Source organism: Plutella xylostella, chromosome 19 (genome assembly GCF_932276165.1).
Source record: "Plutella xylostella chromosome 19, ilPluXylo3.1, whole genome shotgun sequence".
Classification (NCBI taxonomy): Eukaryota; Metazoa; Arthropoda; class Insecta; order Lepidoptera; family Plutellidae; genus Plutella; species Plutella xylostella.
This window is the reverse complement of record NC_063999.1, coordinates 6,523,838-6,542,602: the sequence shown is the minus strand read 5'-3', so window position 1 is coordinate 6,542,602 and position 18,765 is coordinate 6,523,838. Positions and strand designations below refer to the sequence as shown.

General features: G+C 41.8%; 3 protein-coding genes across 7 annotated transcripts in view; 1 reads left to right on the top strand and 2 right to left on the bottom strand.

Annotated features, from left to right (window-relative positions):
- LOC105383316 (cAMP-dependent protein kinase type II regulatory subunit) overlaps positions 1-5,319 on the top strand; it is a 38,442-nt gene extending 33,123 nt beyond the window's left edge. For both annotated transcript variants that reach the window (XM_038105822.2, XM_038105821.2), the window contains exon 7: positions 1,442-5,319. In XM_038105822.2, coding sequence (XP_037961750.1) covers positions 1,442-1,572 — 131 coding nt within the window. In that variant the 3' untranslated portion in view covers positions 1,573-5,319. The remainder of the gene's footprint in view (positions 1-1,441) is intronic.
- A 4,904-nt stretch (positions 5,320-10,223) lies between these two features.
- LOC105383315 (cyclin-Q) lies at positions 10,224-12,010 on the bottom strand. Its single transcript, XM_011553352.3, has 2 exons — positions 11,272-12,010; positions 10,224-10,381 (listed from the first exon to the last, which is right to left on the bottom strand). The coding sequence occupies exons 1-2, from the start codon at positions 11,935-11,937 to the stop codon at positions 10,292-10,294; spliced, it is 756 nt and encodes a 251-aa protein (XP_011551654.3). The 5' UTR covers positions 11,938-12,010; the 3' UTR covers positions 10,224-10,291.
- Positions 12,011-12,955: 945 nt separating this feature from the next.
- Positions 12,956-18,765, bottom strand: part of LOC105383314 (guanine nucleotide-binding protein G(o) subunit alpha) — a 48,925-nt gene continuing 43,115 nt past the window's right edge. For all 4 annotated transcript variants that reach the window (XM_048627546.1, XM_048627544.1, XM_048627543.1 and 1 more), the window contains exons 7-8: positions 16,855-17,008; positions 12,956-16,202 (exon numbers count right to left, since the gene is read on the bottom strand). In XM_048627546.1, the coding sequence (XP_048483503.1) occupies positions 16,015-16,202; positions 16,855-17,008 (342 nt within the window). In that variant the 3' untranslated portion in view covers positions 12,956-16,014. The remainder of the gene's footprint in view (positions 16,203-16,854; positions 17,009-18,765) is intronic.

Genomic DNA, 18,765 nt, shown 5'->3' with positions numbered 1-18,765 from the left:
CACCACGTTTGCCTAGTCGCTATATCCAATGCAGAACACGTTTACCACATCGGTTATCGGTACTTCGATAGGTGTGACCAGCTCACTGCCACTATACTTCAGCGTTACTATACTTCAGAAGATAATTGAAACACACAAAAAATGCGATTCGTCAGAAATCTTAGGTAGTTTTTCAGCTGTTGAATATAGTGCATAAGTGTGAACGCAAGAGACAGAAGTCAAGTCTCTGTTCCATCGCTATGCGCGGTGCCATTAACTGAATGGGAGTGATTATAGCCTTACACAAGTCGAATTACAAACCCTCAGAACACAACACTTTAACATATCATTTCAGCATTTGTTTTTTAAACTACACGAATCGTTTCAGCTACATTAGCCCGCTCGCGCTCTTTGTTTGTTTAAACCTCATTTCGTGACGTTGACAGCGGCCATGTGTGTAACTGACGAAAGATTCCTCCTGGAAAATTATGCCTTTCATGTTTCCATACGAGACACGCGCACCAGAATAGAAATTATGACGGGATTTTATCGCGAAAACGTCCATTTGATTTATTCTCGTACGCAGCCCGTGACGTCACCAACATTCAGTCAACGCCAATAAATAAAGCCAACACTCAAAATTGTAAGCTTCAAACATTTAAAATCCATGTAAATCTACATTTTTACGTCGTAAATCATAAGTTACGCTGTAAATGTATTAACATTGTTATGTGAACAGCTGATGACGCATTGTTCAAATCTTTACTGTATTTGTTGGTTACATTCCTGCAAAATACAAATGGCTACAATATTTTGCTTGCAGAATACTTTCCTTTATGTTCTATTATTAGTGTCTATTCTCTGCACAGATCAGAGGAGGCTGTGGGAGATATGAATTGAATATTATGAATGTAAAATCGCTTAATCTCATACTTGTTATTCTTTGAGATCTTTTGAAAACAAAACTTGTAAGGTTAAAGAAGGAGTGTGGATTATGTAATACTGAAAATAGTGAAACAAGTAACTCAGTACTTGGATTTATTATTTTTATCACATTCAACATTTGGCAAAGATTTAGTAAGCTACAGTGAGGTGATCCATACAGTCGCATATGTATGTAAAAGAGAGGATCCTGCGCCTAACTCAGTGCAGTCGCCTTGGTCATCCATCCTATTATTAGTTTATTTGAGTTATGGCATAAATATGTAGCATAAATATGTTGTGTATAGTAACCAAGTACACGAGGTACTTGGTTACTATACTTTTCGATACACAGGTAGGTACTATATGCGAAAAATATGTTCTGTTGCGCAGTTGCTTGATCTTCACAACAACTATCGCAAACTTAGTAGAAATTGGCCAAAGCGATTTAACTTTTAGGACTAAGTCCACCTGATTGTACATTATTCGTTTAGTTGGTATTGTGGATCAAAACTAAACATATTTATTTTGCATATTCCAGTCTTGGACGTGGAGACGTTCGAGCGCCTGCTCGGGCCGTGCATGGAGATCATGAAGCGCAACATCGACGACTACGAGGAGCAGCTGGTGAAGCTGTTCGGAGACAAGAGCAACCTCACCGACGTGCGATGAGCGCCCCGCCCCCCCTACCCGCCCCGCGGCAAAACAAGCTTTGTGTTCACAAGGTTACAGACCCCTTCCCCTTACACCGCCGCCCAAGGTCGCCGCCGATGCGGCCAATCACATCACTTTATTTATCCAACCACCAATGAGGACTTTTCCCGTGCCGCCATTTTAACTTTTTACTGACAGCTGTCAGAATGTTGTGTCGTGATTGGTTGTCGCATCGCACGTGCTGACCTCTGGTGGCATATCGACGCGTTCGTCTACTGTTTTGTTTGTGCGATGCAGCTATGTTCTTCCTTTTATTGTAATCGGTGTCCCTTTCTCCCCGGCTCGGCAGTTAGTAAATAAATATGCGTTAAGTCTACAAATATGTACCTACCGTATATACCTATAGTGACCGTACTTATTTATTTGTACTTGGGTTGTAGCCTTGCAGGCTTTGGCTAATGATTTACATCACGTTAAGGATGCTGTTACATGTTACTCTTGTAAGAGTTTCCTTAATATTTTCTTTACAACTTAAAATTATCTACAATTTGTACCTACTCGGTACAAAACATGACACATCTGTACGTTAGCCAAAGTGGTCAAGGCTTATATTAATGTCTGCTTACATACAACTAATCTTACAGTTTGGGTAAAGAGATCGTATCCGCTTGTGATATGACGAGAATCATTTGATTAATGGTACATAAATAGAACAATTGTCGTCAATCGCCGTGATTTGTGCTATCGGTCGATTCGGCAGCGATAGCCGAGGGCGAACAAAGCTTGTGAAGATCACGCGATGACGGGAAGGTGGCTGCGGCCGCGAGCGCTCAACAGTATTGCATTGATAACCAATACGCTTATTTTAGATAGAGAAATGCCTTAGTAGCTATGTAAATTTTAAGGGTCTCGAACAGCCAAGACGAAAGCCACGCGAACTGGCAATGCTCAATTTAGATGATGATTACAGAAAATAGCTTTATTTTTAACCAAGTATTTGTACTTCAGCTAGAGAATTCCATTCTATTTACAAAATGACGTGCCATAATTAAATTAGTTTTCGGATTTGGGGAGTGAGTGGCGGCGGCTTGTTTTCTGCGAGCATCATTTAGTTGAGAGCGTAGAGTGATGTTCCTACCTCGTGGGAGAAATCACGACTGAGAGAAGGCATGGAGTAACGAATGTGACGTCGACGGCCCCCGTGCTCGACATTCACGTCTAATGCAATACTATTCAGCGCTCGGAACATTAAAGCGATAGTCCCAACATCGATCGCTCATATTCTTTCTAATAATATAATAAGAAACTTTCACCGACACAGGCTTTTTGAATAAAAACTTTAAAATACCTTGTAGGTAGAGTAGGTAGTTTTATTTGTGACTAGATTAAATCTACTCGCATAGAAGATACATATGTTCATTGTTTGATTCGTTTCTTACTACAGGTTGTCGGATATCAATATTTGTGTGGAAATTGTAACGTTGTATTGAATGCCAAATTAAATGATAGTTACGCGTCTGTATTTCTAATTAAAATTTCTTGGCGTTTCTTAAATAATTATGAATGGACAATTGAGATATCCTATCCTATGAATTCAGTCGCAAAATTTATTTCATCGAATTATATTTTTTATTACAAGATTGTATGTTTTTCATATTTGATTTTAAGTGAAAAGAATTGTTTTTGCGTTATATTTTTATTAATGTTTAAATGCTTTTTCTTTTGTGAAGAGTTCCTATTTGTTTTGTTTGCTCTAACATGTGTACAAATAGATCTGAGGCGACGGCCCAGGCCTCGCCGTCGGTCCCCTGGCGTTGTTGATTCTTTTATACATTGTAAGTCATCGATTTCGTTTTTTATAGTAAAGTATTGGTGTTTGGAAGTAATAGTTCGGGAGCCCCGCCACTGGCTGGCCGGGCGGCGCGGGCGCAACTTGTTGTAGTTATTAATTGGTCGTGATAATCTTCGCACTGAACAATGGAATCGTTTTTCCCTCAGGTTCTTTCCTCTATCATTTAATTAGACAAAATATACATCTTTAAGACTCTACGTCGGAAAGTCAAAATGGTCTTGTGTCTAAATTAAGGCTATATTTACTGTGTAGTTATTAGTTTTTCGTAATTTCATGTAATTGTAATTTAAAATATTGTTAGTAAAAACTTAATATTCCTGAGGGGTGAGGCTATTCTTGGCGCCATGTGCAATGTGCATAAATGTACAAATTTATTTCAGCTGCCATAGAAGATTTTTAATTTATTATGAAATATTAACTAATGAGACTAAAAATTTATTTATACATAAGATGGATGGAATTGCACTTTGGGTGTAAAAACTTTGTTTATTTTGCTTTACCGCTTCTTTAGATTAACCGATTTTATAGCAATTAATTTCTTGTAACTTAGCTTGTACATTCCTTGTTGCTAGCTGGATGTATATTTATATTTTTGTTGACTAGTTATTTTTGGTTTCTCCGATGACCATAAGTTTCTCACTTCAAGTGCCTCTTTCATAAATTAATATCTATCAGATTATGTTTTTGCCTCACTTACAATTTCTAACGTTTATACGTGTTTAATACCTTAACTTTAAACTGCCTTTTTCTATGTAAAATTGTGAAATGTGTTGTGAGGTATATGTATTTAGTGCCATTCAATTCGTGCAGTACAGCTGACCAGGTTTTATCCTAACGGGTGATAGAATTAAACTTTTGACATTATTTTACTATTTAATAACAAATAAATAACCAATCATAATGTACATGGCAATGTAATTGTAAAACTTAATGATAATACAAATCGTCTAACTATGTAAAGGACTTGTCGCTCTGACGGGCCGTTTGTGTGTGAAGAGATCTCTTTTCGCCGCCGACACCACTACTGTTGACTGTGGAGCCCGAGCGATACGTGGTCTCGACTTCACATGATCTTGATAAACTGGTTACATTAAAATAATTATGACGTTCGACTCGAAAGTGCTTCTACAGTAGTGACGTAGTGATGTCGACGCAGCGAAGCGGTCTCGTGGCGTGTCGCTACTATCTGTGTGTCCCCCGTATCGACCCAGTCTCTAGTTGTTAATAGTATCGTGCAATAATTACTGTCACCTGTATTGTATTGTATGTCGTTTGCATCAAATATCATGTGTTAAATTTTATGTCAGTGTGGAATTTATTTATAGATTTTAATAAAATAATAGTGTAAGATGTAGGTCTCTCCCTTTACACTGATGCCGAAACTTCTGTGTCGATACCGCATCAGTGCATCCGGAAAGGCTATTAGATGCGGGTGTATGTATATTATTCAGTTTTTTATTTATTTATATTTAAATGAAGTATATTTCCCATAAAATACATTGATAGTTGCACAAACCCTTAGTTGTGGCGCGTAATGAGCGGATAATTGTATTCTGTTGTCTTCCATGGGACGCACAGCAGCGAGCTCGCGGGAGCTCCGATCAGGCAAACTGGTGTGGAATTTTATGAAATTCAAAGAATACGCTTAAAATTTAGCGTAATTTTTATAAATTAACTAGTCATTGGTGTCTAAAGTAGATTTGTAACCTGACCGCGCACTCTTGACCCACGTCACATTAGCTGTAAGTCATGGACTCGACCGCGGAGTATGCATATCAGAGCGGCGCGGCCAACCCCCCGGCGCCGCTACTAGCCCGCTTCCCACACTTCATCATGAGCTTACCCTGTACATTTATAAAAATTATGTATCGTAAAATGTTAGAAAACTGAATTATATTTGTTTGTAGATCTAATTTGTGTTGTTATTTCCGTTTCCCGTTAAGTTACCCTACCTGTAGTTATGATAAAAATGAAAAGCAGGATATACGAATGATGGTTCTTTGAGATACAATAAAAATATAGAAGAAGGAAGTCCAATAAAGCCCGAGAAGCATAACACCGACATAAGGCACACAATTTCAAAATGAAAAACTATATTTAAGTTTCACTCAATAGTAATGTTATTGATTATAAAATGGCGTAAATTTTTATGACTGACAAGCGGTGTAAGGGTTCTAAACATCCGAAACGAACCAATTGCCAACCTCACCTGCCCGCGGTGCACCCTGCTAAATAACAGACGAGGCTCTGGCGACCGGATGATGGCGGTATAACCATCCAAAAACAGCTACACTAAATCCCATAGGCCGGCGATGGGCAGCAGCGTCACCGGCACGAAAAGTGTAGCCCTGCGATCACCAACCCGCATTGCCAAGCGTGGTGATTATGGCAAAATCCTCCATGGAGTCACACCCAAAGCCCCGGCCCCCAGTTCCCGGCAGCCCTACTATTCCTGACTACGGCAGCGGTCTAGGTAACGGTAGGGCAGGGGGTGCGAAGAATCCCCGGGTTACAAATGGCTGCCATCAACGACTACAACTGGCGACATACAACGCACGGACACTGAGAGAGGACGAGAAGATGGTAGAACTCGAGGTAGAGCTTAGCAAAATAAAATGGGACATCTTAGGGCTATCAGAAGTCCGTAGAGAGGGCGAGGACACGATGACCCTGGAGTCCGGCCATATGCTCTACCATCGCGAGGGCGACCAACTGTCCCAAGGTGGCGTAGGATTCCTCGTCAACAAGACCCTTGTCAACAACGTAGTGGAGATCAGCAGTGTGTCGAATCGGGTAGCGTACCTAGTACTAAAACTAACCGAGAGGTATTCCTTGAAGGTCGTACAGGTATATGCACCAACCTCGGCATACTCTGACACAGAAGTCGAAGCAGTATACGAAGATATCTCTAGAGCTATCAAGTGTACTGCTAAGACCCAATACACCGTTGTGATGGGGGACTTCAACGCCAAAGTGGGAGTACAAGAATGCGACGAATCGAGGGTAGGACCTCATGGCTTTGGTAGCAGAAACCAGAGAGGGCAAATGCTTGTTGACTTCCTCGAAAGGGAGGGGCTGTACTTGATGAATTCTTTCTTTGAGAAACAGCCCCAGAGGAAGTGGACATGGGCAAGCCCCGATGGTAGGACGAAAAACGAAATCGACTTTTCCCACCTTATGACTGACAAGCGGCACATATTCAGAGATGTCTCAGTGATCAATAGGTTTAAAACTGGGAGTGATCACCGACTTCTCCGAGGTACTCTAAATATTAACTTCAAGCTGGAGAGGAGACGTCTGGTGAAGTCGACCCTGCGTCCCACACTGCACCAAATTAGAGCTGGCAACACCAGCTTCCAGAGAGAACTACAGAGCCGATTCGAATCGCTGGAAACCACTACGGATATTGACGCGGATACAATCCAAATAGTGAAGGCTCTTCGTGAGGTGGGCCACAGACATTTTAGCATGAGAAGCAAAAGCAAGGAGTCTAAACTTTCAAGCGAGACACTCGAGCTTATGAGGCAGAGACGCGAATTTCCGTCGGCAGGTGACACTTCGTCAGAACTACGGGTACTCAACAAGCGTATAAAGAAGCTGATACGAAGAGATCTCCGTCGCTCCAACACACGCGCCATAGAAGCAGCAATTGAGCAAAATCGGGGGTCAAAAGTCTTCGTTCAGCAACTTGGGAGAAGCCACTTGACGAAGTTGAAGTCTGCAGATGGTAATATCGTTGCCTCTAAGCCGGAGGTTCTTGCCGAAATTGAAGGTTTTTACGGACAACTTTATGCTTCACACGCGCAGAAGTCTGTGGCTCAGCTCACCGATTCCAGAACGCCACTATACGCCACTACACTGACGACATCCCTGACGTCGACACAGGCGAGATTAGGATAGCCCTTGAGCAGCTTAAAAACAACAAGGCTCCGGGTGAAGACGGAATTACTACAGAGCTTCTGAAAGCTGGAGGTATTGCAATCCTCGAACAGCTCCAGAGGCTCTTCAATTCGGTTCTTCACAATGGCATTACACCGGAGGCATGGTCTGAGAGCGTCGTGGTATTGTTCTTTAAGAAGGGTGACAAAACCCTTCTGAAGAACTATAGACCGATCTCGCTTTTAAGCCATGTATATGTCGCAGGCAACTGGTTTAATCTCCTGTTTGATTGAACCACTAGCCCGTTCATTGGATGGCGCTGTTCAGTTGTATGACTAGGCCGAACGTTGATTGTACAAGCGTCACAAAACGTCCAACTAGTTAGCTGACTTAAAATCAGTCAGGTGGTGAATAAAACAAATATGGCGTCTAACAGCTAACAGCTGACACAAAAAGCACCTATATTGTTAGTTTTTTGCAAATAAATTAGCTTTAAAGTGCGTTATTTGTGTTAAAATAGTGTGCCAACATGGATTTACCTATTATTACGCCGCGGGCGGATAGTTTCAAAGAAAAAAAGTGGCGAAACTGGATAATTATGAACAACAATATGAAGGAACGTTTATTGTTATTGTTTAGTTAATTTGTGAGATAAGAGCTTTGTAACATAGTCTTTTTGTTGACTCTTGTCTGGTGATGTTCACCCTAACCAGACATTACAAAGTTGCTATACTATATCCCATTCAACGACTTCGCTGAATGACGTTCAGTCAAGACGTCGAACGTTACAATCAACGACTTGACGAGTTGTCCTTTAGTCATACAACTGAATAGCGCCATCCAATGAACGGGCTAGTGGTTCAATCAAACAGGAGATTAAACCAGTTGCCTGCGACATATACAAGCTGTTGAAGCTGTTCTCAAGGGTTATCACGAACCGTCTTGCCCAAAAGTTAGACGAGTTCCAGCCCCCAGAGCAGGCTGGGTTTCGAAAAGGCTTTAGTACAATAGACCACATCCACACAGTAAGGCAGATTATACAGAAGACCGAAGAGTATAATCAGCCTCTGTGTCTAGCCTTTGTTGACTATGAAAAAGCCTTCGACTCCATCGAGACCTGGGCAGTTTTGGAATCCTTGCAGAGATGCCAAATCGATTGGCGCTATATCGAGGTGTTGAGATGTCTGTACAATGCCGCTACTATGACTGTCCAAGTACAGGACCACAAGACAAGACCTATCCAACTGCAACGTGGATTGAGACAGGGGGATGTGATATCTCCGAAACTGTTCACCAATGCATTGGAAGATGTCTTTAAGACGTTGGACTGGAAAGGACATGGCATATGTATAAATGGCGAGTACATGTCACACCTCCGCTTCGCGGACGACATCGTTATTATGGCAGAATCTCTGCAGGAACTCAGCTGGATGCTAAGTGGCCTAAATGCTGCTTCCCGACGAGTTGGCCTCGGTATGAACTTGTACAATGCTCACATCAAACCGGAGCCGGTCGCCGTTGGTGAGGCAACAATCGAAGTTGTGCAAGAATATGTCTACCTCGGGCAGACTATTCGGCTAGGCAGAAGCAACTTCGACAAGGAGGCTGCAAGGCGCATCCAACTGGGTTGGGCTGCATTCGGGAAACTTCGTCACATATTCTCCTCGGCCATTCCTCAGAGCCTGAAGACAAAAGTCTTCAACCAGTGCGTCCTGCCAGTGATGACGGACTGGTCCACCGATTTAAAGTCGCTCAGCGTGCTATGGAGAGAGCTATGCTTGGGGTTTCTCTGATGGATCGTATCAGAAATGAGGTTATCCGTCAGAGGACTAAGGTTACCGACATAGCTGTCAAAATATGCAAGCTGAAGTGGCAGTGGGCTGGTCATATCTGCCGAAGAACCGATAACCGTTGGGGTAGACGAGTTCTCGAGTGGAGACCACGAACAGGCAAACGCAGCGTGGGACGCCCTCCTGCCCGCTGGACTGACGACCTTAGGCGGGTGGCGGGTAGTGGTTGGATGAGGAAGGCCGAGGACCGAGTTTTGTGGCGCTCCTTGGGAGAGGCCTATGTCCAGCAGTGGATGATTATTGGCTGATTATGATGATGATGATGTAAATTTTTATGGAAATCTAATTAAGGGTGCTTTTCCACCAGAGATGTGCTATGCAGCTATGCTGCGAAGATGTGATATCTACGCTACGAAAATATGTGACCGTTTCCACCAATACTACGCTAGGTAGCTGTGCGAGGAAGATGCGCTACGAAGATGCGCCGCCGCAAAGTAGCTGTGCGAGAAAGATGCGCATCTCGAGCTATGCTATGTATCGATAGTAGGGAAACGACGGGGGCGGCGGCGCCATAGCTACACCACTCGCGATGGTCCATAGCACGCATCCATAGCACACATCCATAGCACGCATCATTCCATACAAAAAACATATCTTAGTTGAATCCGTTTCCACCAGTGCTAAGCTATGTGCACCAATAATTATGATTGGTGGATATCAAACGCATCCATAGCATCGTAGCATAGCACATCTCTGGTGGAAAAGCACCCTAAGGCGACGTGGGATAGACAAGTACTTAGTTTAAAACAAAATTAACTTGGCTTTCAGGAAAATTGCTGTAGGATCTATGATGGTGAGCAGATTTTTAGTTTTTGATTCCTGAGGTGGGCCATTATGTGTGCAATACCAATGGGTTTAGCCACCCAAGTTCACACCAGAAAGCTAGTAGACAACCTGGTTTACTTAGGAGAGAAACCAGAGATTCTAAGTTTTTTTGCTTTGAGTCTCCACGCAATATGACATAGTTGTTTCATCTTTCTGTTTGAAACAGCAGAATGAACCCACATGAAATTAATGTTTTTGTATCATATTATCATACAACTGCAAGCAACCAATCTCACCTGCATGGTAAAAATAAGCCAAGAACATAAATTATCATTGTTTTTATTGAATGAACTTACTTTCTAAAGTTAATTATTATATCACATCACACACATTATATTGGCTCTGGTTCCCGGCTGTACACCTGCATTATCTTTTCCATTATTTCCCAGTTTTTCTCCTTTTGCAAATCTTTGGTGAACACCTGAAAATAAGCAGCATCTAGTTAATTACCTCCACAAAACTGTTGGATTTGAATAAATCTGTTTTAAGTTTATATTAGTGTTGCCACGAATAGTGAATTGGCCGAATACTGAATACCGAATATTCGGCGACGCTGCCGGCCGAAGCGCCGAATATTCGGCCGCCGAATATTCGGCGCTACAACCTGTTTTTTTTGTTCCTGGAACTGCTTTGAAGAAGTCGCTACAGAGAGAAATGCTAATTAGTAGGAGGCAGAATGCTGTGGCAAACGAGTTGAATTTTTATAAGAGTTCGCTTAGATCGGATGGCCGATCCTTACAAGTGGTGGTCAGCAAACAAAAAACAATACCTGAACCTTATGAAATTTGCAAAAACTTATCTTTCTTCACCTGGAAGTAGCGTTTATAGTGAGAGGTTATTTTCTGAGGATGGTTACAATGAAAAGCGCAATCGTGGGCTACCAAAAAATGCTGAACAACTTACTACTGATTAATTTTAAGTACTAAAATGTTGTGATTTGGAAATAAATACACAATTTTGATTAAAATAACAAGTAATTTTTTACATCATTTACTATTCGGTATTCGGCCCGAATAGTACGCACTATTCGGCCGAATACCGAATACTGAAAAAACTGGCCGAATAGGCCGAATACCGAATAGTTGCCGAATATTCGTGGCATCTCTAGTTTATATCAGTAATATAAATAATGATACAGTACATATGACCAATATGAATTATAAATTTTGATAATAAATGCAAATTAAATTAAATTATGTCCAATTATTATTATTGCTAGTATTATTACAATGTAATGTATAGCCTTGCAATGCCCACAATCTGTATTCTGTATGAACTAGCCTATCTGTGACAAATAACATAAATACATACGGAATACCACGCCGCATCATCATCTAGCGTAGACGCGAGTGGCACGGACACTCCCAGCACATGCAGAGCCAGCGTGAGGCTCGCGACAGCCAGGTGCGGCGCGCGGTAGTCGAGCACCGCCGGGGAGTGGTGGAAGTCCTGCAGGAAGGCCATGGCGGTGCGCGCGACGGGGGCGGCGCGCCACTGCGGCGCCGGGAACCACTCCTGCAGCGAGCGCAGGTAGTGCAGCAAATAGCGGTGCGGCGCCGGCGCGTCCAGGTTGAACCCCAGCAGCCGCAGCACCAGCAGCTCGGCCTGCGCCACCGCGCCGCGCCACGACCAGTACTCGTCCCCCAGCTCCAGCGGACCGGCGCCTCGGTTGATGCAGTTGTGGGCGACGTTCACTGCATCCCTCAGCCTCACGGGCTCGTCGCGCGACTTCCCCGCGGCGCAGATGCACGCTGTGCAAATCACATAGCAGTCGTAGTCGTTCTTGTCAGCTTCCTTGAAGAATCTGTGGTAGAATACCGCCGCGGCAGCGACGGTAGCTGGCTGAAGCCCCAACTTGATGCCACACTCAAAGATAAAATGTGTCGCTAAGCTATGTCCGGGAGCACCACGGTAATCTGGTAAACGTTTTTCTCGTCTAGAACTTTGAAGAGCCATAACATCAATCACGTCTTTCATAATTAATTAAAATATTTTACACGGTAGGAGAGGTTAAGTCGAATTTTAACATAAACAAACGAAACGCTATAAAAAAAAAACATAAGTTCACAGATCAAACAATTTATTTCAAACACGAAATATAATGTACTGCTCTATTATTCTGAGCTTTTTGTGTTTTAATTCCCCTACTCGATAATAGATGGCGGTTTATACAAAACATAAAATATGCTGTCCTAAAAAAATATAGAATATTTTACTTATAGGAATAGACAAACATTTATCATCATCAGCCAATAATCATCCACTGCTGAACATAGGCCTCTCCCAAGGAGCGCCACAACACTTGGTCCTCTGCCTTCCTTATCCAGCCACTACCGGCGACCCTAAGATCGTCCAGAGGGCAAGAGGGCGTCCCACACATGCGAGGCGAATAAATTGCAACGATAATGTACTACATACTTAACTCGCCCCTTTGTCTTTGGGGTAGGCTTCTTGCTCCCACTTTTCGCCAATATTGTGTTTAGACCCAATATCTATTGCCATCCTTCCGGCACACTCAAGACTCGAAAACAAAATGCATCAAATGAAGGGTGTACCACGGCGACGCTATTAAGAAAGTTTATAAAAATTATTTTTATTTAGGCACTTCACATTCATACTGATCTTTTTTTCCGTTTTTGCACACCCGTACTTTTTATCTTTGTACCTCCTGCCGGTTGACTGGCAGAAAATGCTCTTAGCATTAAGTCCACCCTTTGTACTTTTATTTGTAATATTTGTGCAATAAAGAGTTAAATAATAATAATAATAATAAAGTGTACCTCAAAGACAGAATGTAGGGCATTCACTGAAATTCATATCTTTAGAAATAATTCAGTCGCTTGGCTTGGGAATCAGACCCTATACCCATTTATTAAGATATTATCTAGCTTTTAGTTAGTCTCACAGTAGAGTATAATCTATTGTTTAGTTTAGATAACCTATGCAGACTTTTTACGTTTAGGTGTAAGGGGTAGAGGTTAATAATTAAAACGCCTTTTTATTTGAACATAAAAATTAGAATATAATCATTTTCAGTAATTATTTTAAATTATACACTTAAAGTACATTTATAGTAAATTCAATAAAAAATACCAGTGCAGACGAGATACAAAAAAGAGAAAATATTGTTTTTAATTATACATCGTTGGTTAAATACATCGCGTTCAGTAAATGCATTTCAAAATATAAATCGGAACGAAAAAATTAAGGATACAAAAGATGTCACTCGATATAGAAAAATAAAGATAAGATTGAATCACATTCAAAAATTACCCACTAGTGACTAAAAATTTTACTTTCTTAAATGTTTGTTCTGTTGATGGGACCGGCCTATGGTCTATGTTTTAGAGATTGTTCGAATTTATAGGTACCGACATTGCTGGCGTTTGTGCGATCTCTGGGGCCAGGAGTACCTAGTGCCCTCTGGCCGGTCACCCTCACACGCTACAAATAATTGTTTACATGTCATCAACTCTAAATTAGATACTCTCAACATTGTACTCTCATCAGTACCACTTAGCGAACCGCGATTAGCGGATCTTAATTTAGTCATCAAAGAACATACAGGTATAAATAGTGAGGTTAGTATTAACTTTGGCAAATATGAATGAAGCATGGTGATATTGGTTTTTAAATCGATAATAACATTGTGACAATTATTCAGCTTTTTAATATTAATGTTACAACTGAATGTCGCTCGTCATGTTTGCGCTGATTACAGACGCTAATTGGGTTTCCTCGAATGTGTAGCTCCCTCGACAGGGTATAGAGTGAGACTACAGTTTGAGCGGAGTCTGCGCGAGACATCGCACAGAAGCGGCGCTGCGGGCGCTCGCCCATAGGCGCAGTGGAATGGAGCCAGGACATGCCGTGGCGCGTGTGCGTCTTAGTTACTGTACCAAATCTTATAAACTAAATGTGATTCGAGCGAACAAACAATGCGGCGGCAGTGTACAAAATTTACATCACATTCACTCGGAATAACGAAGCGTAGTTTCAATGTTCAGTGGCGGCGGCCGACAGATACAATGCTTGCTGTCGCCTGCACGTCGCGCTCACTAGATGGCGCTGGTGACAGTGCGGGTCTGCCGGGCGGGGCGGTGTCTGTGCGTGGAGCGAGTCCGCTACTGGCCGCTAGGTGGCGCCGCGCCGCGCCCGGCCCGCGGCCACTGAACATCACACGCACATCATAGGGATGCGCCTTAACCCTGAAGACATTATCTGAATCAAGAAACTCACGTAACTCCTCCATTCACTCTTTAAAAAATTCAATGTGAAAGCTTACTTAAATGTAGGTTCGGGTTTGAATGTAGAACTGCGCTAATATTATCTTTATTAGTTTTACGTACACATATTGTTACATAACAGTAAAAAACCTACCTAGCAACATGCGAGCTTGTCGCCGGGGCCTCCGCCCGCGCCCCGCCCTCACCCCCGCGGCAGGCCCGCGCAGTCACAGTGTAGGCGTTACATTTTTCATTTATTCACTTTTTACATACTCATAAACATAAACTGAAAAATAAATCACCTAACTATGACAATAGTAAAGGTTACTGTCTAATTGCATTATTAATTAATGTTTATTGATACAATTACTGTCCTAATGCTTAAAAGTAAGATTTTTATTTTATTATTAATAATAAATTATGTTATATATAGTATATATAGTGTTTGATTAATGCCAATTCGCGAGTGTATAAGTTTATATACTCACATATCTTACAATTTGTGACGATCCGTTCCTCGTCCCGGATACATGACAGCCGCGTCGCTGCGAGTGCTACCACAAAATAAAACTAGTCTTGTATAGAAAATGTTTAGTAGGTATAATAGAATAGGTAGGTTGTGATTCTCTTACAATCAAACTCTTATCGTACACACAGCTTCATGAACCGATCACGAAGGTACATAGATGGAACTTTGATTAACTCTAAAATAGATTTAAACAAAAAATTAAACATGTAAAAAATTACTTACACATCGTTTAGTACAAATAGGTTAGATAAAATAAATGCTATGATTTATATCCAATACAAGAGTAGGTCTACACATAGCTACATCTTATGGTTAACTGTAAATCGATATAGCAAAAGATATGAACACAAAATAGATTGAATATGGCGTAATAATGACCTTACATAGGAATAAATAACTTGTGCATAATATGACACTTAATTAAAGAATACAAACGTTACTACAGGAGCTCTACCGTCACACTCTACTCAAAACAACTGAAAACATAATTAAAAAAGTAGTTTGATTTGTTCATTGAAAAGTTTATAAAAAAATAATTTCTCAGCGATTGATAATACTTAATAATGGAATGATGTTTGTATCAAAGTAGGCCCGAGACTGTTGAGACATCCCACTGTTCTCTGTACACTATTGGTTCCTTCTGATTGGTCCGTAAGAGTGTGAGTATATAAGCAGATGGCCTCTCGCTCCCGCTCGCCGCGTGTGGGGGAATCTTTACACAAACACTGATACGACGCTCCTATTGGAAACAACACTTCCCACACACGACTACACCCGTCCCAGTCACGACAACACCAACCATTGACTAACAGAAACCAAACAGTATTATTCAAATGTAGCACCAAACTTTAGAATTGAACTGACTCGACCGAGCTGATTGATCCGTTGTCACAACATTTTCCTAACTTAGCTACTGTACTGTCAACTCAAACTAAATGAGCACTAAGAAACAGTTAAATACAGGGTTAAAACGGCTACAAGTGACAGTTGGTGCTGGTGACGGGAGGTCGCGAGGCGTCGCGTCGCTAGTAAGCTAACATTTCCCATAAAAATATATATAATACGCGTAACGGTGTACCTGTGAAAGCGGTCGGTCAGGCCACACACAGAAAGAACACTGGAAATTTACAAGCGCTTACTTTACTTTAGATATTTCCCGCGCTGGTTGCGGCAAAGTATGAACACAGTTTTCTTTCTGCACACGGCCTTAGGCAGCCGGATTGAGCGGCGCCGCCTTACGGGGCGTCTGACGGTGGACCGGCGGCCTAGTACAGTCAGCAGCCGGTCGCTCGGACCGGTCTAGTACAGTCCGCAGCCGCGCAGGTTGTTGGCGATGATGACGTCGGTGACGGCGTCGAACACGAACTGGATGTTGTTGGTGTCGGTGGCGCACGTCATGTGGCAGTAGATCTCCTTGGTGGTCGACTTGTTCTTCGCCTCGAATTGCGCCTGGATGTACGCGGCCGCCTCGCCGTACTCCTGCGCGCCTGCAAACACGAGATGGGAACAGTTACGTTAAAGTGGACGACCGATTAGTGTAGTGGTTAGTTACCCTGACTACTATGCCAAAGGTCCCGGGTTCGATTACCGGCTGGATCTCGCCGCCGAAGAAGCCGTTTATCAGATATTTGTTAAAATATAGATATTTCTTCTCGGGTCTTGGTGTTATTATGTATACCGTTTTTTAAGGATTAGCCCATTCCCTGGCTGTGCATGGGTTACTGACGATGATGATGTATCTTTATATCTCTACTCGGTGCATCAGCGTTGTCATCTGTTCGACTCACAGAACTGTCTAGTTATCTATTTTGCCAAAGCTGCTATTGCCGAATAACCTTGTATTAGTACATGTCCCCAAATATTATGATGATGAGACAGAAAGCTAGCCTAGCTGGCGATATGCAATTATCCTCTAGAGATACCACTCAAGAGTTCCATGTACAGCGGCGGCTACACGGGCTTGTTATCGACCTTGATAAACTTATTTAATGCGCGTTCCACAAAACATAGCGTCCCGTATTTATGGCGAATGACGATTTAGTGACGTTTATTTGATATCAACGTCGAGAACGAACCCATGTAGCCGCAGCAAGAACTTATATCTTAATCAAAACATAATATAATATTCTGTGAACTGACCGGTGTACTCCGGGAAGCAGATGGTGAGCGGCGACTTGCGGATCTTCTCCTCGAACAGGTCCTTCTTGTTGAGGAACAGGATGATGCTGGTGTCCGTGAACCACTTGTTGTTGCAGATCGAGTCGAACAGCTTCAGACTCTCCTGCATGCGGTTCTGGAATGTGAATGCAGATGGCGTCGATAATATGTTGGCAAAGTGTTTCCAGGGCACATAATAGGTTGTATGTTTAAGATCGTATACCCACAAGAAATAATTCCTATTTGTTATAGAATATAGAGTAATTCGATATAAAAAACGATGTGTGAAAAGTTTTATTTATGAGCTAAAAGAGCGCAGAAAGAAATATTTCCGCCATAGCATATTTTTTATACAAGTATATAATTAAATTTGGTCCTAGCCAGGGAGATTCAGGCTGGTGTACTTTATATTGGATAACATCACACAAACGGGATTGTTGCGCAAGTGTGCTTCTTATATTAGGTAAGTACACTGTTATTAGTAATCTTACGGAATTCTGACAGTTATCAATTTTAGACAAATCAGAGATCACAAACCTTTTTGGGCTGGGCACTTTTTCAATACGAGTCTGGACATCTGAGACTATAATATATTTTTTTTAGTCCCTGTATCCATTTTATTAAGTGCGGCGCTCCAAATTAAAAGGGGATTTACCTACGGTGAGAAATAATTACCGTACCTACCTAAATATATTACAAACAGTGAAAAATACAATTAACGATAATCTCAATTATCTTATATAATTATCGCTGTCGTAGAAAATATATCTAAAAACAACCAGTAATTATTTTTGAAACGGTAGCCGCGCCGATGTCAGGGCGATGTTGCGTTCGTATTTGAATAGAGGTAAAAAAAAGAGATGTCGCTCTATAAAATTGTTAGGTTTTACAAAGTAATAATATTCGTTTGGCTTTAACTTTGACGGAGCGTCTCCCTACATAGCGCAAACTGGTGCCTTGTATTGTTTCCGCTGTTTGGAAAACGCTCTTCTCCGCTTCGCTGCGCTCCGCATTGGTTTTGATGAACATGTGCACCTAACACGCTCCTCCTCGCTTTGCTCGTCGTCGCACCTATTTTTAGGCTTCGATCTCATGGGGTTTGTAATAATTATATTGGTCGTTAACTTTCGATTTTTTTATCATACAATATCGTGATTTTCGGGATGTAGGAGAAAAATACCACAATTTGTACATTTACTACATACTTAATATATTATTTATTAAGATAACATTAGGAGAAACAAGATTATACATAGGTATAGACGAACATAAATTTGAGCAAACGAAACTTAGGTGTTTAAAGATTGTGCCTAAAGAGTTTTAGACGAAACGAGCCTTATGCCACATAAGTCTTGGCAAAGTGATGGTTCGACCAAAAAAGTTTAGACCATACGAGTTATGCGAAATGAGTTTTGGTCAATAAAGATTATGCCAGATGAGCGGAACCCGCCTCCAGCATCTCCATACTGCCTTCCTAAGCTTGGACCATTTCCCACCACGCTGGTCCACTGCGGTGTTGGTGGGTTCACATATGATCACAGATGTTTTCCTTCTCCGTAAGAGCGATGGTATACATTGTACTTAAATTCAAAGAACTCATTGTTACCTACATGTCAGCGCCGAGATTCGAACCCGCATCTCTTGCTTGAGAAGCGGGCGCTTACCCGACTGAGCCAGTTGGACTCGCGCAGTGAGTGTTCCGTACAAGTATACTTAATTACCTGAGGTAGTTTTCCTTTTAATTTCATCATAATTATGTACATCTATACGAAATATCAGCTTGATATCTTTACCCGTTTCCGAGAAAAAAGGTGGTGACAACAAAGTGTGATCTTATAAGGGTTCCTTTTTTAGGGTTCCGTAGCCAAAATGGCAAAAACGGAACCCTTATAG